Source organism: Phalaenopsis equestris, unplaced genomic scaffold (genome assembly GCF_001263595.1).
Source record: "Phalaenopsis equestris unplaced genomic scaffold, ASM126359v1 Scaffold001366, whole genome shotgun sequence".
Taxonomy (NCBI): Eukaryota; Viridiplantae; Streptophyta; class Magnoliopsida; order Asparagales; family Orchidaceae; genus Phalaenopsis; species Phalaenopsis equestris.
The window spans coordinates 269,501-289,992 of record NW_018165805.1 but is presented as its reverse complement, the minus strand read 5'-3'; the positions used below and the strand labels follow the sequence as shown (position 1 = coordinate 289,992).

Genomic DNA, 20,492 nt, shown 5'->3' with positions numbered 1-20,492 from the left:
GTAAAGGTATCTCATCAATTGCAAATATTTGAGAATACATTCACTTATGACAGTAATCCTAATATGACTTTCTTAAAGAGGTTAAAAGAAGTAAATACTGGAATTGAAACGAGAATGGTTAAATTTAAAATGAAAATTTATAGTTTGAGTAAGTAATGAATTACATTTTTTTTTTGTCATTCATGCATAACATTTACATATTAATTTAATGCATAATAAGATTGAAATTGCTCGCTAATTCATATAAACCTACTGTTTAATCCTTTCGGGTAAAACACTTGGTTGATATGACTGACAATAGAGATTTAGTTTACGGGACTATTGTTAATAGGTAATGTGTTGTGTTGCAGTTGTAGTTCCTATACTGTTTACTTTCAAGTAGCGTTATTTTTGTGTGTTGGTTTGAGAAGTTTTACTTGCAGACTATGATGTTAGTTTTGGATTATTTGACTTCTTAGTGACTCTTTTATGAATTGAAAATTTAAGAAATCAGTGAAAAGTAAATAAAATGATAATATCGTCTAGCTGCAGTTCCCGACTTCGTTAATGCCAAACTATCAGGTGAGTCATGACAAAGTGATATTAGAAAAAATTTAAGTTTGAATCTTGACCAAAAGAGCCCCTAGATTGATCAAATTAATTAATACATAATATTAATAAATGGTTAAATTGTGTCAAATTATAATCTTTTTTATATTATTTTAGAAATAAAGAAAATAAAGGGTAAGAAGTTAGAGATGATGTAGTAGAAATTGATACACCTCCACAAATAATTTTGAACGCAGATATTTTTGTTAAGTTGATGACTACAGTAACTCATATGATTAAGAACACTTGGACTCATACCAAATCTAGTGAGGGAGGTCAAATGGACAAGTATTTGATGTTATTTCAGGATATAAGACCACATCTCATTTCTAAAAGAGGAAGTCAGTGGATGTTGAGAACTAGTTGTTGAGAGTGAAAAAACATTTTAGATGGGTTGTCTCACCCTCATAGATACACTGGTCACTTTTGCTTCAGAAAGAGATGCAGAGAGATAGCGGTGAGGACAATTGCAAGAGAAATTTGGGGGCAGAGCTAGCCACATTGTTCAGTGCGATGAATTTGTGGCAACTTTTAGAGATTAGTTCGAAACACTGTTAGAGAAGAGGCAAATACAAAACAAATCTATTGACTAGTGCATGGAGAACGGTAAATTATGCAATACGATGCTGATTCACTATGCTTTCGAGGTATGTACCCTAGTTGATACCAAATGCAGAGAAGTGTCATAAGTTTTTGTTTGGGCTAAAAGATATGATTAGACAGCCACTGATTCTTCTTGGAATCGATGATTACTCTATTTTGGTGGAGAGGGTCAAATGGATTAAGCTAGATTTACAAGCTACCAAGAGAAGGAGAGACTTCCAAAAGAAGAGGAATTCAAAGGGATCCAAGTTTCCTCAAGGCTCTTAAGACATGCAGTCCTTCCAGTTAGAAAAAAAGAAGTGCTAATAAACTCGGATCCCATAGTGTTGGCAACTAGATTGAAGCCAGGAAGTGTGACAAGTTGGGGAGGTTAAATAAAGGTGAGTGTCTTTCTGGATCCAACACTTATTTTTGGAGACACCAACCAGGATAGATGATGTAAATTACCCTAACTTGGGACAGAGGGCTCCAAAAGTTTCTAGGGGTTGTGTTACACCACCACTTTAGAGGAGCTTTGGCCAACCGAGGGAAGTCGAGTATTCAAAATTAGTGGTAAATCTTAGTCAAACCTAGCAGAGTGTTCAACTCAAGTTTATGCACTTTTACAACAAAAAGCTAAAGACTCCGTTGAAATAATAACATGAATGTTTTACATTTAAAATTTTTTTATCAAATGCACTTCTAATTATAAAAAGATTCACGTCATGTCATTCATAACATTTTGTAAGAATTTAAATGCATTAATTAGTCAAACCTAAATATTCAATGCAATAATTTTAATGAAATAAATATCATATATCTTCAAAATAGTTCAATTCAAGAGCATAACATTCTTTTATTGATGAGAAAATGGTTAAAATGATGCAATTGAATAACACCTTGATGCCTCTGATATCATCTATTAGAATGTTAAATGGTACTTCTATGATAGCTAATCAATTATGTGATGTGAAACTAATGATTAGTGGAAAGGATTTTGATGCACAACTTATTATGTTGCCCTTGATAGAATTTGTGATAATTTTAAGCATGGATTGATTATCTTATCACTTTATCACAACTGATTGTAACAAAAATATTGTCAAAATAAATGTACCTGAGGAGCAAGAAGTTATCCATAGTGAAAATGGGTAAGGGTTGAAATTTTCACTATGGAAATGGGTAAGGGTTTAGGGTTAAAACTTTATCACAGCTAATTGTACCAATTCATAGTGAAAATAGAAGGAGAATGTTATGGACTTTGTGATTGGATTGCCTAGGTCGCGTCAGGGTTGTGACGCTATTTGGGTAATTGTTGACAGATTTGATTAAGTTTGACAATTTTTTGCTCATTAGACAAACAGACTCAGCTCAGATTAGCCAAATTATATGTGGGTCAACTTGTAAGGTTGAATGAAGTGTGAAAATTTATTATCTTTGACAGAGATGATAGACTTGATGTTTGTGGAAGAAGATTCAAGAAGCTTTTGACATCAGATTAATTTTAGTGCAATCTTTCAGCCTCAGACAGATAGTCAGTCAGAAAGAACTATTGAAAATTTGGAGAATCTAATAACACCGTGTCCTTGATTTTAGTAGAGGATGGGATCACATATATCCTTAGTAGAATTTGCTTATAATAAAAGTTACCAGGTTGTTATTAAAATGGGTCCATATGAAGTTTTGTATGGAAAAAAGTGCATGACACATTTATATTAGGCTGAAGTAAGTGAAAGGAAAATCATCGGAGCTGACTTGGTTGATGAGGCTACTCATAAGATTAGACTAATCAGAGATAGATTAAAGTCAGCGCATAATAGACATATGAAATACTATGTTGTCGAGCATAGAATTGTTGAATATGAAGTTGAAGAGTTTATTTGTATTAGTCAGTCGTTTGAAAGGTGTGCAGATATTTGGAGAACAGGAAAATTGAGTCCCATATATGAAGGCCCCTATGAAATTGTGGAAAGAATTGGAAAGGTGGCTTTAAAATTATCTACTAGCTCATATGCAAAGAGTGCGCAATGTTTTTCATATTTCTTCACTTAGAAAGTGTATTGTAGATTAATCAAGTAGGGTGATAACAGACTCAGTTGATATATGGCCTGCTCTAACTTATATCGAGGAGCCTGAAAAAACACTAAATTATGATGTGAAGAAACAACGTAATAGAGAGATTCCATTGGTGAGTATTTTATAAAAGCAAGGATCAGAGAGGAATGCTACTTGGGAGAAAATTTCAAATATAAAAGAAAAAATATATCTCCAACTCTACAGTTAAGATATGATTGCTTTTGTACTAAATCTTTTCAAAATTAGATAACGAAATTTTTATGAGAGAGATTGTAATAACTCTTAAGTTATAAATAAATAAATAAATAATAATAATAATAATAGATTTAGTGCGTCCATAAGATTTCTTCTTTAGGAGTTGAAGAAGTTATCGTTTCATTATAACAGACCGGCAAAGAGAGAGAGAGAAAGAGCAGGGTGATTGAGAGTAGAAATGAAGAGGGAGAAGAAGAATAAACAAAAGAAGCTGAAGAAGTAGATAGAGAAGGAAAGAAGTCGTCGCTTACGTGCACGAAAGACTTCGACTCTTGAGTAGCTGAAGCAAAAAACCTTAGAAAGGAGAAGGAAGAGGAGGAGATGATGTGCTTGGTTACGTGTCTCAACAAAGAGGAGGAATAAAGAGAAGTGATCATCGACACTTGGTTACGTGTCTCAACAAAGAGGAACAAAGAGAAGTGATCCTTGACACTGTGCTGCACGCAGAAAGGGAAGAAAACAGAAAGGAAGCGGCTTTGTGTGGGAACTAGAGAGCCAGCCCCTGCGAAACCCTAGTTGTGAAGCTCTAGTGCGAAAAAGGAAGACAACACACACACGTGCTAGGTTAAGCCAATACCGAAGGAAGAGGAAGAAGAGGAAGCTACATTTGTATGGATTAGGACAGTCGATCGAGAGTTAAAAGGCGAGTATTAAGTTTTTAAAATAAGTTATTTAATAAAAAAAATTTATATATATTGTGAATGTGCGTTTATTTAATTAATGTTAATAGAAAGGTTTATTGAAATAGTACTCAAGGTATAGAATTTCATCTTCAAAAGGAGAAATAGGTTATGTACGAGTAAAAGGAGGGAGATTGATCCCAGCAAACTAAGGTAATTTTGTGTTTAGATAAGAATTTAATTAAACAATTGTGTGTGTGTGTGTGTCTCTCTCTCTCTCTCTCTATATATATATATATATATATATCTGTGTGTGTGTGTGCGTGTAAGTTGATTTTTTAAGTGTTAATAATAAGTGTATTTGAAATTAGAAAGGACTAGAGGTAAGCGAGATACAGTTTCGTGATGGAAGCAGGTGAATCACTTTAAAAGATGACGCATGTTTTATCTGAAGTTAAAGTTTGATTCACTTAGATTAGAATTAATATTTCATAAAACATTAATTTATAACAACAATTACGGTTGAAGAAATATAAAAACTAAGAAATTTTAAAAAAACAAAATAGAAGGAAATTTATGAAAGAATAATAGAAGCAAAATATCAACAACAAAAAAATACAAAAGAAATACTAAATTACATGGAGTTTTGATAATTCTAAGTTAACTTTAAAAACCATACTTGGTGGCAAAAACCTTCCCAAGATTATCCAAGCACAAGGTCCTTATACTTAGCTGATGCAAATCATGTTCACTAAAATTCTAGAAGATATTAATAAATGTAAAAATGTTGATAAATATAAGGTCTGCATAGCTTCATACTCTGCATGCAAGGGTGGAGTTAATAAAATCTAAGTTCCAACAATTCAATTTCAAATGAATAATCATAAATTTACGGCCCCTTAATTGAATAGACATTCTCACTATGCACTCGAGATGAGTCCGTCAAGATATTAACAATGCATTTGCATTAGTCCTTCAATGACCTCATTCAAATGAGAAATCTTTAGGCTGCCTCGTCTAATAAGATTGGGTTGAACATCCAATCTTTGAACTTCTTTATCATTGGAGATGTAACTTTCATTTTAAATTCCAATTCTCTCAACACAGAGGTAGAGTAAATAGGGCCCATGGCTCAATAATTGTCCAAGGACTAATCCTCTACATAAGAAGTATACAGTTGACAAGATTAATCTGAAAACTTTTCATCCCAGCCATCAATATACAAAAGAATTAAACAAGTTTCATAGCGTTGACAATTTCTAAAACCTGATCCTCTACAAGCAAATGGACAGAGTAAACATAATCAAACAAAAAGAGACCTCTAATTGACTTTAAATGACATGGCAAATATTGAAAATCACTAGCACTGGAAATAAAAAATTTGAAAGAAAAAAAAAAGAAAAAATGAAAATTCATGCTAACTAATACAGGCAATCATAGTATTGGTTTGCATGCAAGCATGTATAGGCCCTAAGATCAAATCGATGCAATCAGGTCTAGCTCTCCAAGCTATGATCTTTGAATCATTCATATACAAATCAAATTCTACTCGAACACCAATCTAAAATTAATAAGCCAAAAAAATAGGTTTGGACCTCTTACCCCTACAATGGCCACACTCATCTCAAATCATAATTGAAGGGCACCTTTCACATTCATGCCTCCAAAATTAAAATGGAAAATGCTCAAAGCAACTTCTTTCTTTGACAACAGCAAGGTTATCAAAAGTTCAAAGCCAGATGGCTCACAACTTACATGAAAGTCAAATGACAAGATGAAAGACCATCAAAGGCTAATCGATTCAATCGGCCAAAATATCTTTAACAATTGCAAAAGAACTCCATAGCTTGCAAAGCCTCATGAAGTTGAGTTAGAAAAGTGAAGGAATAACCAAGTCACCAACTTATCAATGAATTAGATAAAAATATTCAGGCTTTTGAAGTAGCTAATAGTCTTCCTTGCCAACAAGCCAAGAGATACTTGTACTGAGTAACAACCACTCAACATGTATGATGACAAAGCTAGCATGCCAAAGCTTCTCCGATTCGATAGACCTGAGCAACGCAAACTAAAGACTCTCTAGTTATTCAAGAAGCCTATAATTACATCAAGGAAATAAACCTAGCTTAATCTCAACTATAGTTCAAAGTTAACAATCCACGATAATGCATGGGAATATCAAACTAGAGGAGCTAACATTTAGGGTCCGTTTGGGGCAGTTTATAAGTGCGGGCGGCGTTTTCAAAACGCCGTCGTACCGTTTGGTTCGCGCGTTTCACCAGCTTATTCGAAACTGCGTTTGAGTTTTTATACTAAACGCAGGCCGCGGGTCGACCCCCGCCGCCGGCCCGCGGGCCGCATTTCAAATTAAGCACCTTATCCTGAAACGCACAAGCTACCCCAAACGAACCGTTACTATCATTCTCTCAAATGTAAAGGCAAAAACTTCAAGCCTTGCTGATGATAATGGCATTGTAGTGAGATTAGGATAAAGAAAAGGCAATGGATATTTACTTTAATATCCAAAGATGAGCTCTAGAATTTTTGGTCGAATGTAAAGCGGTTTGGTATGGTAAAGTGGTAAGAATGCTGAAAATGGTCCAGATTAATGTACTGCCGGCTAATTTATAAGATAATTTTAGTAAATGTATTTAAAGTGGCGAAAATTACTAAAAAATAGTTGCAAATGATTAGCTCAAGAGGTGCACTTATAATCCAAAGTAAACGACTAAGGGCCTGTTTGGGGCAGTCGTTGATTATTTATAATATGGTAATACGCAGATTATTCTGATAATCTGCAAATTACCATAATAAGCTGACTTGCTGTTTGGGGCAGCTTATTTAGACAGTTTGTTGATAGCTGTTGTTGGATAAACTACCTTCATGTCACTGTTTGGTGAAAATGTTTGCAACATAACTAAAATGAGAACAAAAATATATGATACAGAACCCAGAAATCATCACAGATCAGTTCAAAAGATAACATATAGTGCTCACACTCTCGTATCAGAAGAAATAGAAAAATGATAAATACAATTACAACTACAATGAGAAATATTAAAATATTCAATTTCAAACTCTGACTAAGTCTGTCCTCCGCTACACTGTCAACCTAGAAAATCATTTTATCCCGATCACTACAGGCAGTGTAACAGGTTGGACTGTCGGCCCAACGGAAGAAACCGCAACAAGCTGAAACACACTCGCGACAACCGTAGAACTGTCTCCCACTGCTGTGAGGCTGATGTGACGTGAGTAAGATGACTCATTCTATCACGTAAGATGACATATTTCTTCTTCCAAACCTCAAACATCTTTCAATTACCCCGCGTAAAGAGGAGTGGCGTTTGTTAAACATTTTTTTCCTGTCACGGATGGTGCCACTTGCTTGCTCAAAATCAGGCATATAGTATCTAGTGTCTGGATATGGCTTCAGGTAGCCCCTCTGCATAGGATATCCAGCATCAGCCAAATAGTATTTTCCTGTTATAGAATACACTATTTATGCCAAATAATACATATAACTAGTACGTTTACAAATCAAATCATATATGAAGACGGGTGAGAAAACACTATGATCTATTCCTAGTTGCATAGGAAAAAATCTGACTGTTATGTGCACTTTCTTCCTGACCCGCCATGACAAAAGTGAAACACATGTTGAAGTCACATACCGCCATGATATTTTGAATAGTTAAACCACTATGACCAATGTACGCCACCTTGTCCTGGTTGGGTAATCAGACATCGACGTGAGTACCGTCAATTGCACCTATGCAGTTATGTTTTACAACGTTAGAAAAAAACAGAATTTTGGAAGTAACATAAAGAAACTAATAATTGCCTTAAAATAAGGCATGTAACGGGGATCGTTGGCAATTTCTTATGGACTACTAGCAAATGATGGATCCTCTGATTTACGATTTGAGCTGTCAAGCTAACAAGTGTTTGTATGTCTTTGGAGAAGTAACGGCTTATTGTTTCCGATGAATGCTAAAATCTTTCCATAGCACCTCTAATAAATTCATTCTATGACAGAATGCATAATGTTATAGTCAACACCTCCATTCTCGTCATTCTAGAAGAACCTTGGAGGTCGTGATTCAGAGATAACTCGTGCAGGAGATTCATAAAAATAGGTACACTCATTCAAAATATATTGTTGAACCTTATTGGATATCCAGAAAGCATTTCACCTACCCATTTATCCCAAATAAAACTGGATGTCATACGGGGTATACAAATACTGTTGGATCGGTAATACTCCAACAACAATATTGCAATAGATGCCGCCCATGTCATTCTTTTACGGCATTCCTTGCTGAGAATCGAGAAATAAGCAAGGAAAACATGAAGCACTTAAAATGAAAATGTACAAAGATCAACTTATTGACAAACATTAATCATCTAGAAGTGCACTAAAAAAGATCCATACAAAGGACAACATATTAAAATTACCCATTTAGATGTCCATAACATAACAAAAACTACAAATAACAACAAATAAAAAAAAATTCATTCCTCAACCAAAATACGCAAATATTTGACGTGTAATTCTGGATGCAGCGCCATGAATATTTGCCTATGGGTTGAATCCTCGAGTTTCTTAACACTTTGCATGAAAATGTCTGTCTGCAACTACTTCAGGTAGAGAAGTTAAAGTTTCTAGACATTCAAAGATGGTGCTGTCAGAGACTGGAGCAGGTGGTCGAGTACTAAAAACTTCTATGAGTCGATCAAATGAGGTTTTCACAAAGATGTCCTTTTCTTTATATAGTGTTGTCAGAGACAGGAACAGGTGGAGCACCAAATGCTTCTATGAGTCGATCAAATGAGATTTTCACAAAGGTGTCATTTTCTTTATTTCTCCTACCAAGTTTGGGTCTCTTTGAAGGTGAACTGGACTCCCCCATCTTCCTCTGGTTACTACGCACTTCTTCATCAGCTGTCAACGATTCAAATGGGAAATCATTTGGTATACCTGCAAAACCCATCTCACTAGGGTTTAGTGCAAATTTTCCCGTCGCGACAACCCCTTTAAACATTATATCGAGTTTTTCTTCAAAGTTCGGGTCAGTTCCGCACTGCTTATATTTCTCCGTTAACGACATTGCCTATGACATTGTAATGGAGGAGGGGGTTAAGTGGGTTTATTAGAGAAAAAAATAAATAATGTAAATCAACATAAAAGTATAAAAGTGGGTTTATTACCTCCAATTTCTCAACCCATCATTCCTCCGGGGCATCGATTGTTTGTTTAATGAGATCTCAACCCAAACTGGTACATCCACATTTGAGTTCATTCCAAATTTTTCATTCCTTATTCAATTGATCCCATTTGTTTTTTAATTTTAGTTTGTCGTAATCCCTGTCAGTCAATTCTTTAAACCTCTTCGCAAAAATTTGTCAACCTTCCTTGTTAAAATACATGCTTGACTTATTTCCCAATTCTATTTTAATACATAGATCGTAAAAAATATTTGTTACTTTTTTATCCCACATAACAGACGGACCCTTCATTCGCCTTAGACATGTTGGCACTATAAGGAACTTAAATTTTATAAGTCAACAAAAAATTTATAAGTACCAAGTAAATATTGTAAGTCAACAAAAAATTTATAAACATGATTCAAATTTCTCAGCATGCAAACTATAGGAGAAAGTTGTACTAAATTATGAGATAAAGAAACAAATCATGAAAAAACAAAAAATAAACCTGCTCAGCCACAAAGCAACATTTAGAACCAAAAAGCAACAGTTCTGCATAAAAGGCAACATCTCAAACCATAAGGCTTCATATAGTTCTATGTAAGAAACAACATTTCGATCCATAAAACTTCAGACAGTTCTATGCATAAAAGGCAACATTTCGCCCCAGGGACAATTCTAGGACTCATACATTTATATGGAGTCCAATTCAAGGGTTGAATTGTCCCCAAATGAACCCTTGATTTTACCAATAACCATTCCAAAAACATATCATGACATTTCCAGAAAAGCTAAAAAAAAATTCCCACGAAGACAACATCCAGATATGAGCTTCCTTTGATAGACAACATCTATGATGGATAAATGGCATTGCTAACACACTACCATATATGAGCTTCATTCGATAGATATTGCAAACAACAATACTAGAACACTACCAGATTTTGATTTCCCCTCATGCCTACTCATTTACCAGCATACTACAGAACCTCATCAATATAGACATAGGAACTCATAATTTTCATGCAATAGAAACCATTTTTTCCCTGTTAATGTTCGAACATTGATAAAGCAAATATCTTGCTTGGACCTCCATAATGTAAACATTCCCGTGCAAATTAATGAAAACAATTTCATAAATCTAGGCACAACTGATAGAGAAGAGGAACCTCATGCCACAGATCTCAGGAACTCTCACATATCATAGCAAAAATTAAAAAAAAATGTATTACTTGCATCTCCACCTTCAAAAAAACCAACACAAATGATAGAAATTAGCTTGTTTGGAACTCCACCTCCGAAATAAAGATGCAAAAAAATCGGAGTAACCCCCAAGCCACAGATCTAAGCTAGGATATACCCAAAAACCATTCATTCATATATCACACCAAAAGTTACAAAACTATATTGCTTGCATCTCCACCTCCCAAAAAAAACAACAAAAAAGAGAAACTTTCTAAGGATCGCAAGGGAAAGCATACCTTATAAATCAGAAAGGAAAATCGAAATGTTAGGGCTCGCGGAAAGAAAGGAGAGGGATATCGGAAATGTTAGGGCTCTGTGATTCTCCTGAAAAAGGCAAGGCGAGGGAGATCTGCGATTCTCCTGAAAAGAGCGAGGGCGAGGGTGAGGGCGAAGGCGAGGGTAAAGGGTACCACAAGAATTCCTTCCCTAAGCGCAAAAATCATACGCGGGACACAGGGGGAGTTTGGCTTATGAAGCCATCAAGGAAATAGCGATATTAAAACGTCGCGACACCAAAATTTACACCCATCGCGATATTCAAACGGGAAGGCGGCGTTTTCATAACGCCACCGCACACTATAAGCTGCCTCAAACTAGCAGTAAGGGTCTGTTTGGAACAGCTGTAACTTATCCATCTTATCCAGATAAGCCTTACTGCCAGTTTGGGGCAACTGTAACTTATCAAGTTTATCCAGATAAGCAACTTATCCTGATAAGATGTTGATCAACAGTTGATCCGTATAAGTTGACTGATTGTTTGGTTTGTGTTTGGAAAAAAATTAATTTGCAGGTGTTTCTGGATAATTGACTATTCTGTCCTCGATATGAATAAGTCGGCTAGCTAGTTGATTTGTGCATTTGAAAAACAGCTGATTTGCAGTTATTTCTGGATAAATGACCATTTTGCCACTGTGCAATTGTGTTATTTGCAACATAATTGTTATAGTTATAAATTTGATAGTTTAAAACCAAAAAAATCGTTTCATAACAGTACAAAAAAAGGATATAAACCTCACTTAAGAGTGAGTATCAAGAAACCTTTAAAAAAAATAAATACTAAAATTACAATTAAAATTATAATAATATTTATTTAAAAATTCAGAAGAAACATGTCACGAGAAACGTTGTCCTTGCAAGTGATACCATCAAACCTGATCACTATCGGTAGTGGAATCAGCCAGACTCATTATTATAGTTTTTATTATTATGATATTAAGCTTAAAGTGATGTATTAAAATTGATGTATTAGAAAAATTAGATTCTTGACGTGTTCTTGGTATTGTTAAAGTTAATTTTGCCATTCTGCTAATAGTTATTTCAAAAACAGCAACTAACTGACTAAATTAAATCTATAAAGGCATAACCATTTTTTATCAGAAATAGCTACTACACAGCAGATTATCCAAACATACTGACTGCTACACCGACATCACCTTTCAGACAGCAGCTGTGAAGTTGTTTTCCCAGAAAGATACTTCATAGTTGCTTCTTCAAAAAACAACCCCCAAACACACCCTCAGTTAAAACATCAATAGATGAAGAGAGGGATAAAAAAAGGAACTATGGTGCAAGAAAAAATAAGAGGAACGCCAAAATGCTAAAACCAATGACAAAGCTAATTATAAGGAAGGCAACAATCAAAAAACAAAGAATAATCTTGAATCAGAGTACAAGAGAGGGCGATATCAGAACTACAAGAGTAAAATTAGTAAGCATAATTAAATGTTTACAAGTTGATAGTAGTTCATGAAAGTAAGCAAAGAAACAAAATTGTGTTGCAAATAGGATTCTCAGAAAAAAAAAATGAAACTAGCATACATAAACAAAAAATAAAATAGCAATGTTATGATAGAGAATAATATTTAGCTTCCAATAGGATTCTCAGCTACAAGTATATAAAAACAAATTCAAATGACCTTATACTACCTCTTTATGAGCAATACTCCTGGTTCTTGAATGTCTTGCAATATCTTTTTACTACTACTAAGAATAAGCAAAATATGTATCAAGAAATTCCTGTAACCCTTCTAATAATCACATCTAGCCGACAAAAGTTCTTCTTAGACAACAATTCAAGGGGAAGGACAAAAGAGAGATAGTAGGAATAGTTTAACGATATAACTAAGGAGAAAGTATTTTTACAAGTTTGATTGCAAAATTTAACTAAGATTTGATCCAGATTCAGATTAAATTGAGACATAAAAAATGGTTGCTATTTGTTAATTGATTCAAATCTTGATGAAAGGCATGGAACCACAAAATTAGTAAGCCACAGTATAAAGTCAAAGATCCAGTCATATATGTGTGTATCTTTTATCATCAGCGTCATAGCCCCTTGTGAGGGTCAGTTTTGTTCACCCACACCATTCATTCCTAAATGGATATGCATGCAAGGAGAGTGTATGTATAGCACAACTGTATCCTATGTTGCGCTGCATATAGAATTGGATATCAGGATTAAATCTTTTCTAGTCAAATCAAGTTTTCCTTTTATAAGCCACTTCAAAAACCAAACAAAACACAATCACAGACTTGAACTCAACAAAGGTTTTGCTCAGGGTCAATTCATGCTTTATGCTTTTTCAAGTACAAAGATAACTTAGAAATTTTGGCCTTACCAAATCTGTTATTAGTGGCATCAAGATGATTTAGTGAGAAGCGCACCAAATACACTTGCATGCATGGTCGGACCAAACCATCTAAGACGACTTTCTCTATTTTTGTCTGTCACAGGAGCTACACCAACCCTATCACGAATATATTCACTCCGCATTTTGTCTCCAAGTGTAAAGCCACTCATCCACCTAATCATTCTCATCTCGGCAACACTTAACTTATTATTATGCTTCTCTTTTAAAAGCCAACATTCGGCGCCATAGAGCATTGCAGGTCTCACCACCGTCTTATAAAATTTTCCTTTCAGTCTTAGCGGTACTTTTCTTATTCAGTTTTAGTTCTGCATATAGAATTGAATATCAGGATTAAATCTTTTCTACTCAAATATAGTTTTCCTTTTATAAGCCACTTCAAAAACCAGACAACACAATCAAAGACTTGAACTCAACAAAGGTTTTGCTCAGGGTCAATTCATGCTTTATGCCTTTTCAAGTACAAGGAGAATTTGGAAATTTTGTCCGTACCAAATCTGCCATTAGTGACATCAAGATGATTTAGTGTGTCTTATCATCAGCATCATAGCTCCTTGTGAGGGTCAGTTTTGTTCACCCACACCATTCATTCCTAAATGGATGTGCATGCAATGAAAGTGTATGTATAGCACAACTGTATCCTATGTTGCGCTGCATATAAAATTGGATATCAGGATTAAATCTTTTCTAGTCAAATCAAGTTTTCCTTTTATAAGCCACTTCAAAAACCAAACAAAACACAATCACAGACTTGAACTCAACAAAGGTTTTGCTCAGGGTCAATTCATGCTTTATGCTTTTTCAAGTACAAAGATAACTTAGAAATTTTGGCCTTACCAAATCTGTTATTAGTGGCATCAAGATGATTTAGTGAGAAGCGCACCAAATACACTTGCATGCTTTTATACCTATTTTAAAGGTTAGAACAATCAGTTAAAGTTAGATATATGGATGATGCTTGTACTTCATGCATCTACATCTAGATGACAAAACATTTCAGCAGTCTTTTAACAGCAACTATAATAAAAAATGACATGTTTTCTCACAATTGGTTCCATATTTCACATCCCTATGCCCTTATATTCACTGTTTTATTTTTCTAAAATCAGGTTTCCTACGAATATTTGGGTTGCATGTTGGATGGAGTTGGACTTCAACGGACTCGAAAAATTCATTAAATAATTTCAAACAGTGATCAAATTAATTAGAGTTCATAATACATACATTGTCTGATCAATCCCTCCCATCTCCAACCAGATCTATTTGTTGTATAAAAAAGACAACAGGGTTCAACAAAAGTACTCATATATCTGTCTGCAAGTTATTGACACCTAAGTCATGAAAATTAAGCATGCAACATCAAACAAACATTACTGTTTTAATTGTTTTTGTCATTCTGGCATAAGTTTGTAATGTTCATCGGATTCCTTATATTAAAATCTAAAATACCATAAATTGGAATTGCTCGATAAACATTTCAATAAAAAATTTGCTCTGCTCCTGGTCCTCCCCCATCATCTCACAGCCAAGGACAAGACACTTGTAGAACAGCTTTTCATCTCCAAAAGAGTAACGGTAACTGTATTTGAACCAAATAGTATGGAAGAACAGCAGTACTATAGCCCGCTACCAATTAAATAACCAAAAAACATATTCAGAGAACATCAGCTTAGAAATAAGCATCACTGATATGGAAATATAGGTTACACTCCAACGCAAGCCCTTGTAACGCAGGTAAGATTTTGTTCTTCAATTCACAAGATCAATGAACAACATCAATAATGCAGGCACAAAAATCTCCAAAAATAAATTAAAAATTAAATTGTCCCAGTAGTTGTTCATGAACCCTAAACTGGGCACTTTCAAATGAGTATGCGATAAAAGTACAGATGACTAATAGCTTATACATTTCCCTTGACTTTCAATGTAATGGGGAGGGTTCAAATAAAATAAAATAAACTAAGAGCACAAATATTAGCTAATATTCCACACATTTGCACGATTTTGTCCATGAAAGCAACACGCATAGTGTAGTGTAGGGGAATTAAATTAGACTAACCTTTCGCTTAGCCTTTTTTTCAGAATAAGTTGGGTTGGATATGTTCTTTGTCTCCTGCACAGATGCTTCAACAGAAGTTGCACTTTTATTTGCAGGAATGGAACTCTCTGGTGCAGCTTTAGCTTTTGGCGGATCGATATTTGCTGCTTGAGAATGCATGATACCAGAAAGTTTTTCGCGAAGATCTCGTACTCCAGCTGCTTTCCCACTTTGGAGGGTTTGCTGAGGAACTTTCCTTTGAAGCTTTAAGCGGAGATCCTTAGGGCCAACTGTAGATTCTTAATTCAATAACAAGCACCAGAATCATTATTTTAGTTGTTAGACATTCGGTTATGCTAAGGTAAACTAACTAAATCCAAAGATGATTATTTATATTTTTACAGTTATTATACTTGAAGATGGAGATTCTCTATCACCCTCATAAAGATCATGTTTCCATTTGTCATCAACCTGGCGCTGCCTGTAAAAGTCAAAAGATGTCAGTATTGATGACTAATAGTTAGCTATAAATAATGATGCAAGGCATAATATTTAACATAGCATCAACAAAGCAACCAGTGAGAAATCAAACCACAAATGCAAAAGACAGCACAACAAACACTGATAGGTAAAAGCAGATTCAGAAAGCAACACAAAAGTTGCATTATGATAGCACGAGACATTTTCTAGACCAATTATTCTATCCATGGACAAGTTGAACAATAATAAAGCATCCACTACGAACACCATTCCATGTTTCTTGGCCATTCTATGATTTCATTGATTCTCTATGCATGAATGCTTCAAAGGATTGCATGGAATTGCAAAATATGTCTAGCATCACGGTAGGGATGTAATAATACTCAATTAAAATTTTAATTACATTAACATAAAAAAAATTATAATTAATAAATAAACTCTCAGTGTACAATACCTACAAAGTGGGTGTCGTTCGATTGTTTCCACGCCGCTCATGGGAAATCCTACGAGACATTAATTCACTCATCTCCTCATTTGAAAGTAACAAACTAGAAAATCGAGAGAGAGAGAGAGAGAGCACAAAAACAGAGTGAGATAAAGGAGAAAGCATTCCCTAGAAGCACAAGAAGAAGCAAAGGAAGAAAAAGAAGAAAGCGGAGGAGACTAAGTGGCAATACTGAAGAAAGAAAATATGCTTGAAAAAATACCCCATAAATATATATATATATATATATAAAAGAAAAAGCCACACTCTTCAGGCCTCATTACCATCTGCAGCAGTAGGTTCTTCAAACTCAATTTGAGTGAGAGATATACTCGAGGCCTTACAGGTTGCTTTGATTGACCCCGAGTCAGAGCTGAAGCTATAGACTATCTTTTTCTGCCCACCACCTACAATCTTCTATGAAGAAGCTCCACCGGACAACGCTTTTCTAGCCAAGAGATGGACAATATCTCACTATATGACCAGGCTAACAGCACTATAACAAGTGTTAAAATAAAATCCATCAAGCATTACCTTTATGTAGTATATTCTGTATTTGGTACAAGTGACTTCAATACCCTGAGTCGTACCTCTGCTAACTCCACCCGAATTATTCTTGGACTTCTTATAATTGAATCGTTATGAGTGATCTACATGTTCGCCTGCAGTATTCCTCTCGTGCATCTCTTTACGTTTCTAACTTGATAGTCAATCTCCACTCTTCTAGCTCGTTTCTTTAATAATGAATATTCATCGATCCCTAAAGGTACTAACTAGTGTTAGAGCTCATCAAGCATTCACCTTTATGTTGTATTCCACATTTGGTACAAGCAACTCTGGTACCCTGAGTATACCTCTACTAACTCCACTCGAATCATTCTTGAACATCTTCCAATTGAATACTTCTATATAATCTACATGTTTGTCTGCATTCTTCCCTTTGTGCATCTCTTTACGCTTCTGAGTAAGTTGATAGTCGATCTCCACTTTTCTAGCTCGTTCTACTAATACAGAATATTCATCGATCCCTAAAGGTACTAAATGCTTTCTAATAGAATCCTTTAATCTCGAAAAAAATCTGCAACATTTTTTTTTCTGCAATAGCAATTAACTGTGAATTTTGCTTCGTACTGCATAACCATCTTCTCTCCTTGCCTAAACTTGATAAACCTGTCATGTATCTGTCTTCAAGCGGATAAGGGTACAAACCATTCTCACAATAGCTCCACGAATTCTTCCCAACTGACCATCATATTAGGTATGCCCCCTAGCTTGGCTTCTCTATCCAGCACAAACGTCGACAACGATACTCTTCTTTCATCCCGAAAAGCCATGTTATCTAGTATATTCTCTATCTTCATTAACCAGTTCTATGTTTCAATTAGATCTTAAGTTCCCTTAAACAAAGACGGGCTCCGATCTTGAAATTTCTTTAAGTACTTATCTACAATGAAAATTTCACAAAAATAGGCTGCAATCTGGACTCCTGAATATGTTGAGTAATTGTCGCCATCATTTGGGTGAGGACATTCGCGTTAACATTTATAGTAGGTTGTAATCTTCCTTTTCTATTAGATTATCTACTTCTGTGATTTCGAGTATATCACTATGCTTGAATGTATAATAATTATTACTTCAAGTCAACTTCAATTTTTTTTAATAATTATTAAATTCTTCTAATGATTATCATATTGCCTCTATCATTTAGATTTTATTAATTAAAAATAAGTTGTGCTCTGATGCTACTTTTATCACGACTTGGCCCGAGGCTTTGAATTAACCAAGAGGGGAGTAGACAATCGGATGGTTAGAATTACATTTTCTATATTAATTTATTATTTAACAGGTGAAAGAACCACAATATAAAATAAATTAAAATAATATATTTAGCTTTACTATAGGTTGTCCACGCCTTCTATAAACTAGCAGGGCAACCTGACAGGCTAGCAAATTTCATGTCAAGGCTCCAGATTGATAATGAGAAAGAAGGAAATTTCAAAGAATCATATGAATCTTTTATGATGGTGTTACAGGTAAATGATAATGCAGAGGATCTTTGCTTCTCTGATGACAATAGGAGCCCACCATGGCATCATAAATGGAGTGCATGAAGTTGAATGATGATTATGATGCTTCCACTCATTCCTCCAAAATGATGAAAGATAATTCTAAAGAAAATATTTTGTTAGAAAAATCTGAATCAAATGCAGTAATCAAAGTATAATTGAAGATTGATAGATATCGTCGACTCCACCAAAAAAGGGATCATCAAACAAGGACTAGAGAGAAAAAATAAAGCAGTTAATGAAGACTTCGTTCCCAAGGATAAAAAAAAAAAATAGATCTCAAGCATAGTAGTGTATAATATTTTGTCGCATCTACAAAAATACCCACAGCACTCTTAATGTAAAAAGACCTCAGAGAAGCTTTTCTTCTAATTCAAGCGCTCAAGGATCCGGAGAAATACAAGCAATGCTTTATAAAATTAGGTTCTTCTACCATCACATTTTATGAGAATCTCATGATTGAGATATCATCTGTTTGGACATCATAGCAGAGAACAATGATGTACTGATAAATTCAATTTTAATTGACCAAAATTACTTAGTAAATCTTTCAAGCTTGCAAGCATACAGATCATTGTCCAATGATATCTAGCAACTCGGACGCGGTAATTTAATGGTGCATAATTCTAATAAGAAAAAGCAAAAAAGTTATGGAACTTTTATCCCAGCACTAAAATTTCAAAGCCTCTATAGAAGATAAATCATATCTGATCAATGTTGATACTTCAATTCGTACTCTCCTAGGTCAATGTAGATTCACGAGTATAGCATGTTCCCATCCACTAAGCATAAATATATGAAGTATCTAAGAGATGGAAAAAAAATTAAAAAGTTCTGACATTATACAACCCTTTGCACCTATAGAGAAAATTTTATAAAACTGGTATATACTTCATTCGAAATGAACCCACGGATAAGGGGTGTGACTTCAACAACCCATAGTTTAGCAACCTTGAAGAGACTACCAACAGCCTGGCTAAAGTTAACTCCAACAAACTTGTCCTGGCCTGCCAATATGGTCATGTTTTGTAACAATGCTGGTGTCCCAGGAATGCTAAAAAATACGGATAATTGCACGAAACTCCTACTACCATTGCATCAACTCTTCTGGAAGTTGTCGCCCACACCTTATTTCCCACTTTAGAGCATTGATATGCTAGCCAACAGAATAGGTTGCTCAGCACTTCTTTCTGGCATGCCCTTCCAGTTTTGATTAAGGAGAATGTGGATGGAGCTCTCCTACTTACCACGATAGCATTGGATTTCACAAGCCCATCAACATGTTAACACAAATTTTGAATTTCTCTTGCAGTTCAAAAAAATTATGTTCTAACACATAGCTAGAGATGGAAATAGAGAAAAAGAGCACATTGCTGGCCCACATAGCCCTTCAAAAGGAGTTCATTTTGAAAAAACAAAAATGAGCAACATGCTCTTTTTCTTTTAATTCTGATGATATAACGTAATTTGTAATTGCTTAATGACATAATTTTGTACACCTTTTGTAACCTTTTGATTTGATAATGCAAAATACATATTCTGGAAAAAAAAAAAAAAAACCAACTTATCAGACCCTTCCAAATTTCTAAGGTCGACTCCGAAGACTGCAAGGTCACCCAAAGAAGAGAGAGAACAAATGCAAAAAGTAAAGAGACAGCAACGCCAACTCTTCCTAAACAACTAGCACTCCACCTAAGTCAAGAAAAGTCCTTCCTCTTTGGGAAACAATATTTAAGAAGAGGATATTTCTATCAAACCCTAAGAAGCATGCAAGCCTTCAACATAAGGGAAAGAACAAAGCTCATTTTGACTTAGATTATGACATTGAAAATGCTTATGAAAGTTAGATTCAGAATGCCTCAACAGGAAAAATTACAGGCCTATCAATATCAAAAGACAAATTCATGGACATTCCATCCCTCCCCATCATATAAAGAAAATTACTTCGCGGGAATTTCATAATATAGAAAAGTTGAAAATATTCCATGTACCTCTTTTACATGGAAGTGGTGAATCAGGAAATATTTTATACAAATTGGAGAAACACAAGGTCAAAATTCAGATTCGCTCATTCAATGTCTCGAATCTGAAAAAATTATACCTAAAAAAATGTCTATACATTACTCCCCAAAGATTTGAAAGATGATGCAAAAGCTAAGAAATCATGTCGACAACACTATAAAACAACAACAACAACAACAA

The 20,492-nt window shown here is 34.8% G+C and overlaps 1 protein-coding gene across 4 annotated transcripts in view; it reads right to left on the bottom strand.

Annotated features, from left to right (window-relative positions):
* The window catches only part of LOC110034169 (ankyrin repeat and SAM domain-containing protein 6), a 36,462-nt gene that overhangs the window by 10,825 nt on the left and 5,145 nt on the right, over positions 1 to 20,492 (bottom strand). For 3 of the 4 annotated variants that reach the window (XM_020738459.1, XM_020738460.1, XM_020738462.1), the window contains exons 2-3: positions 15,674 to 15,741; positions 15,282 to 15,559 (exon numbers count right to left, since the gene is read on the bottom strand). In XM_020738459.1, coding sequence (XP_020594118.1) covers positions 15,282 to 15,559; positions 15,674 to 15,741 — 346 coding nt within the window. The remainder of the gene's footprint in view (positions 1 to 15,281; positions 15,560 to 15,673; positions 15,742 to 20,492) is intronic. The other variant, XM_020738461.1, reaches the window with a different exon arrangement.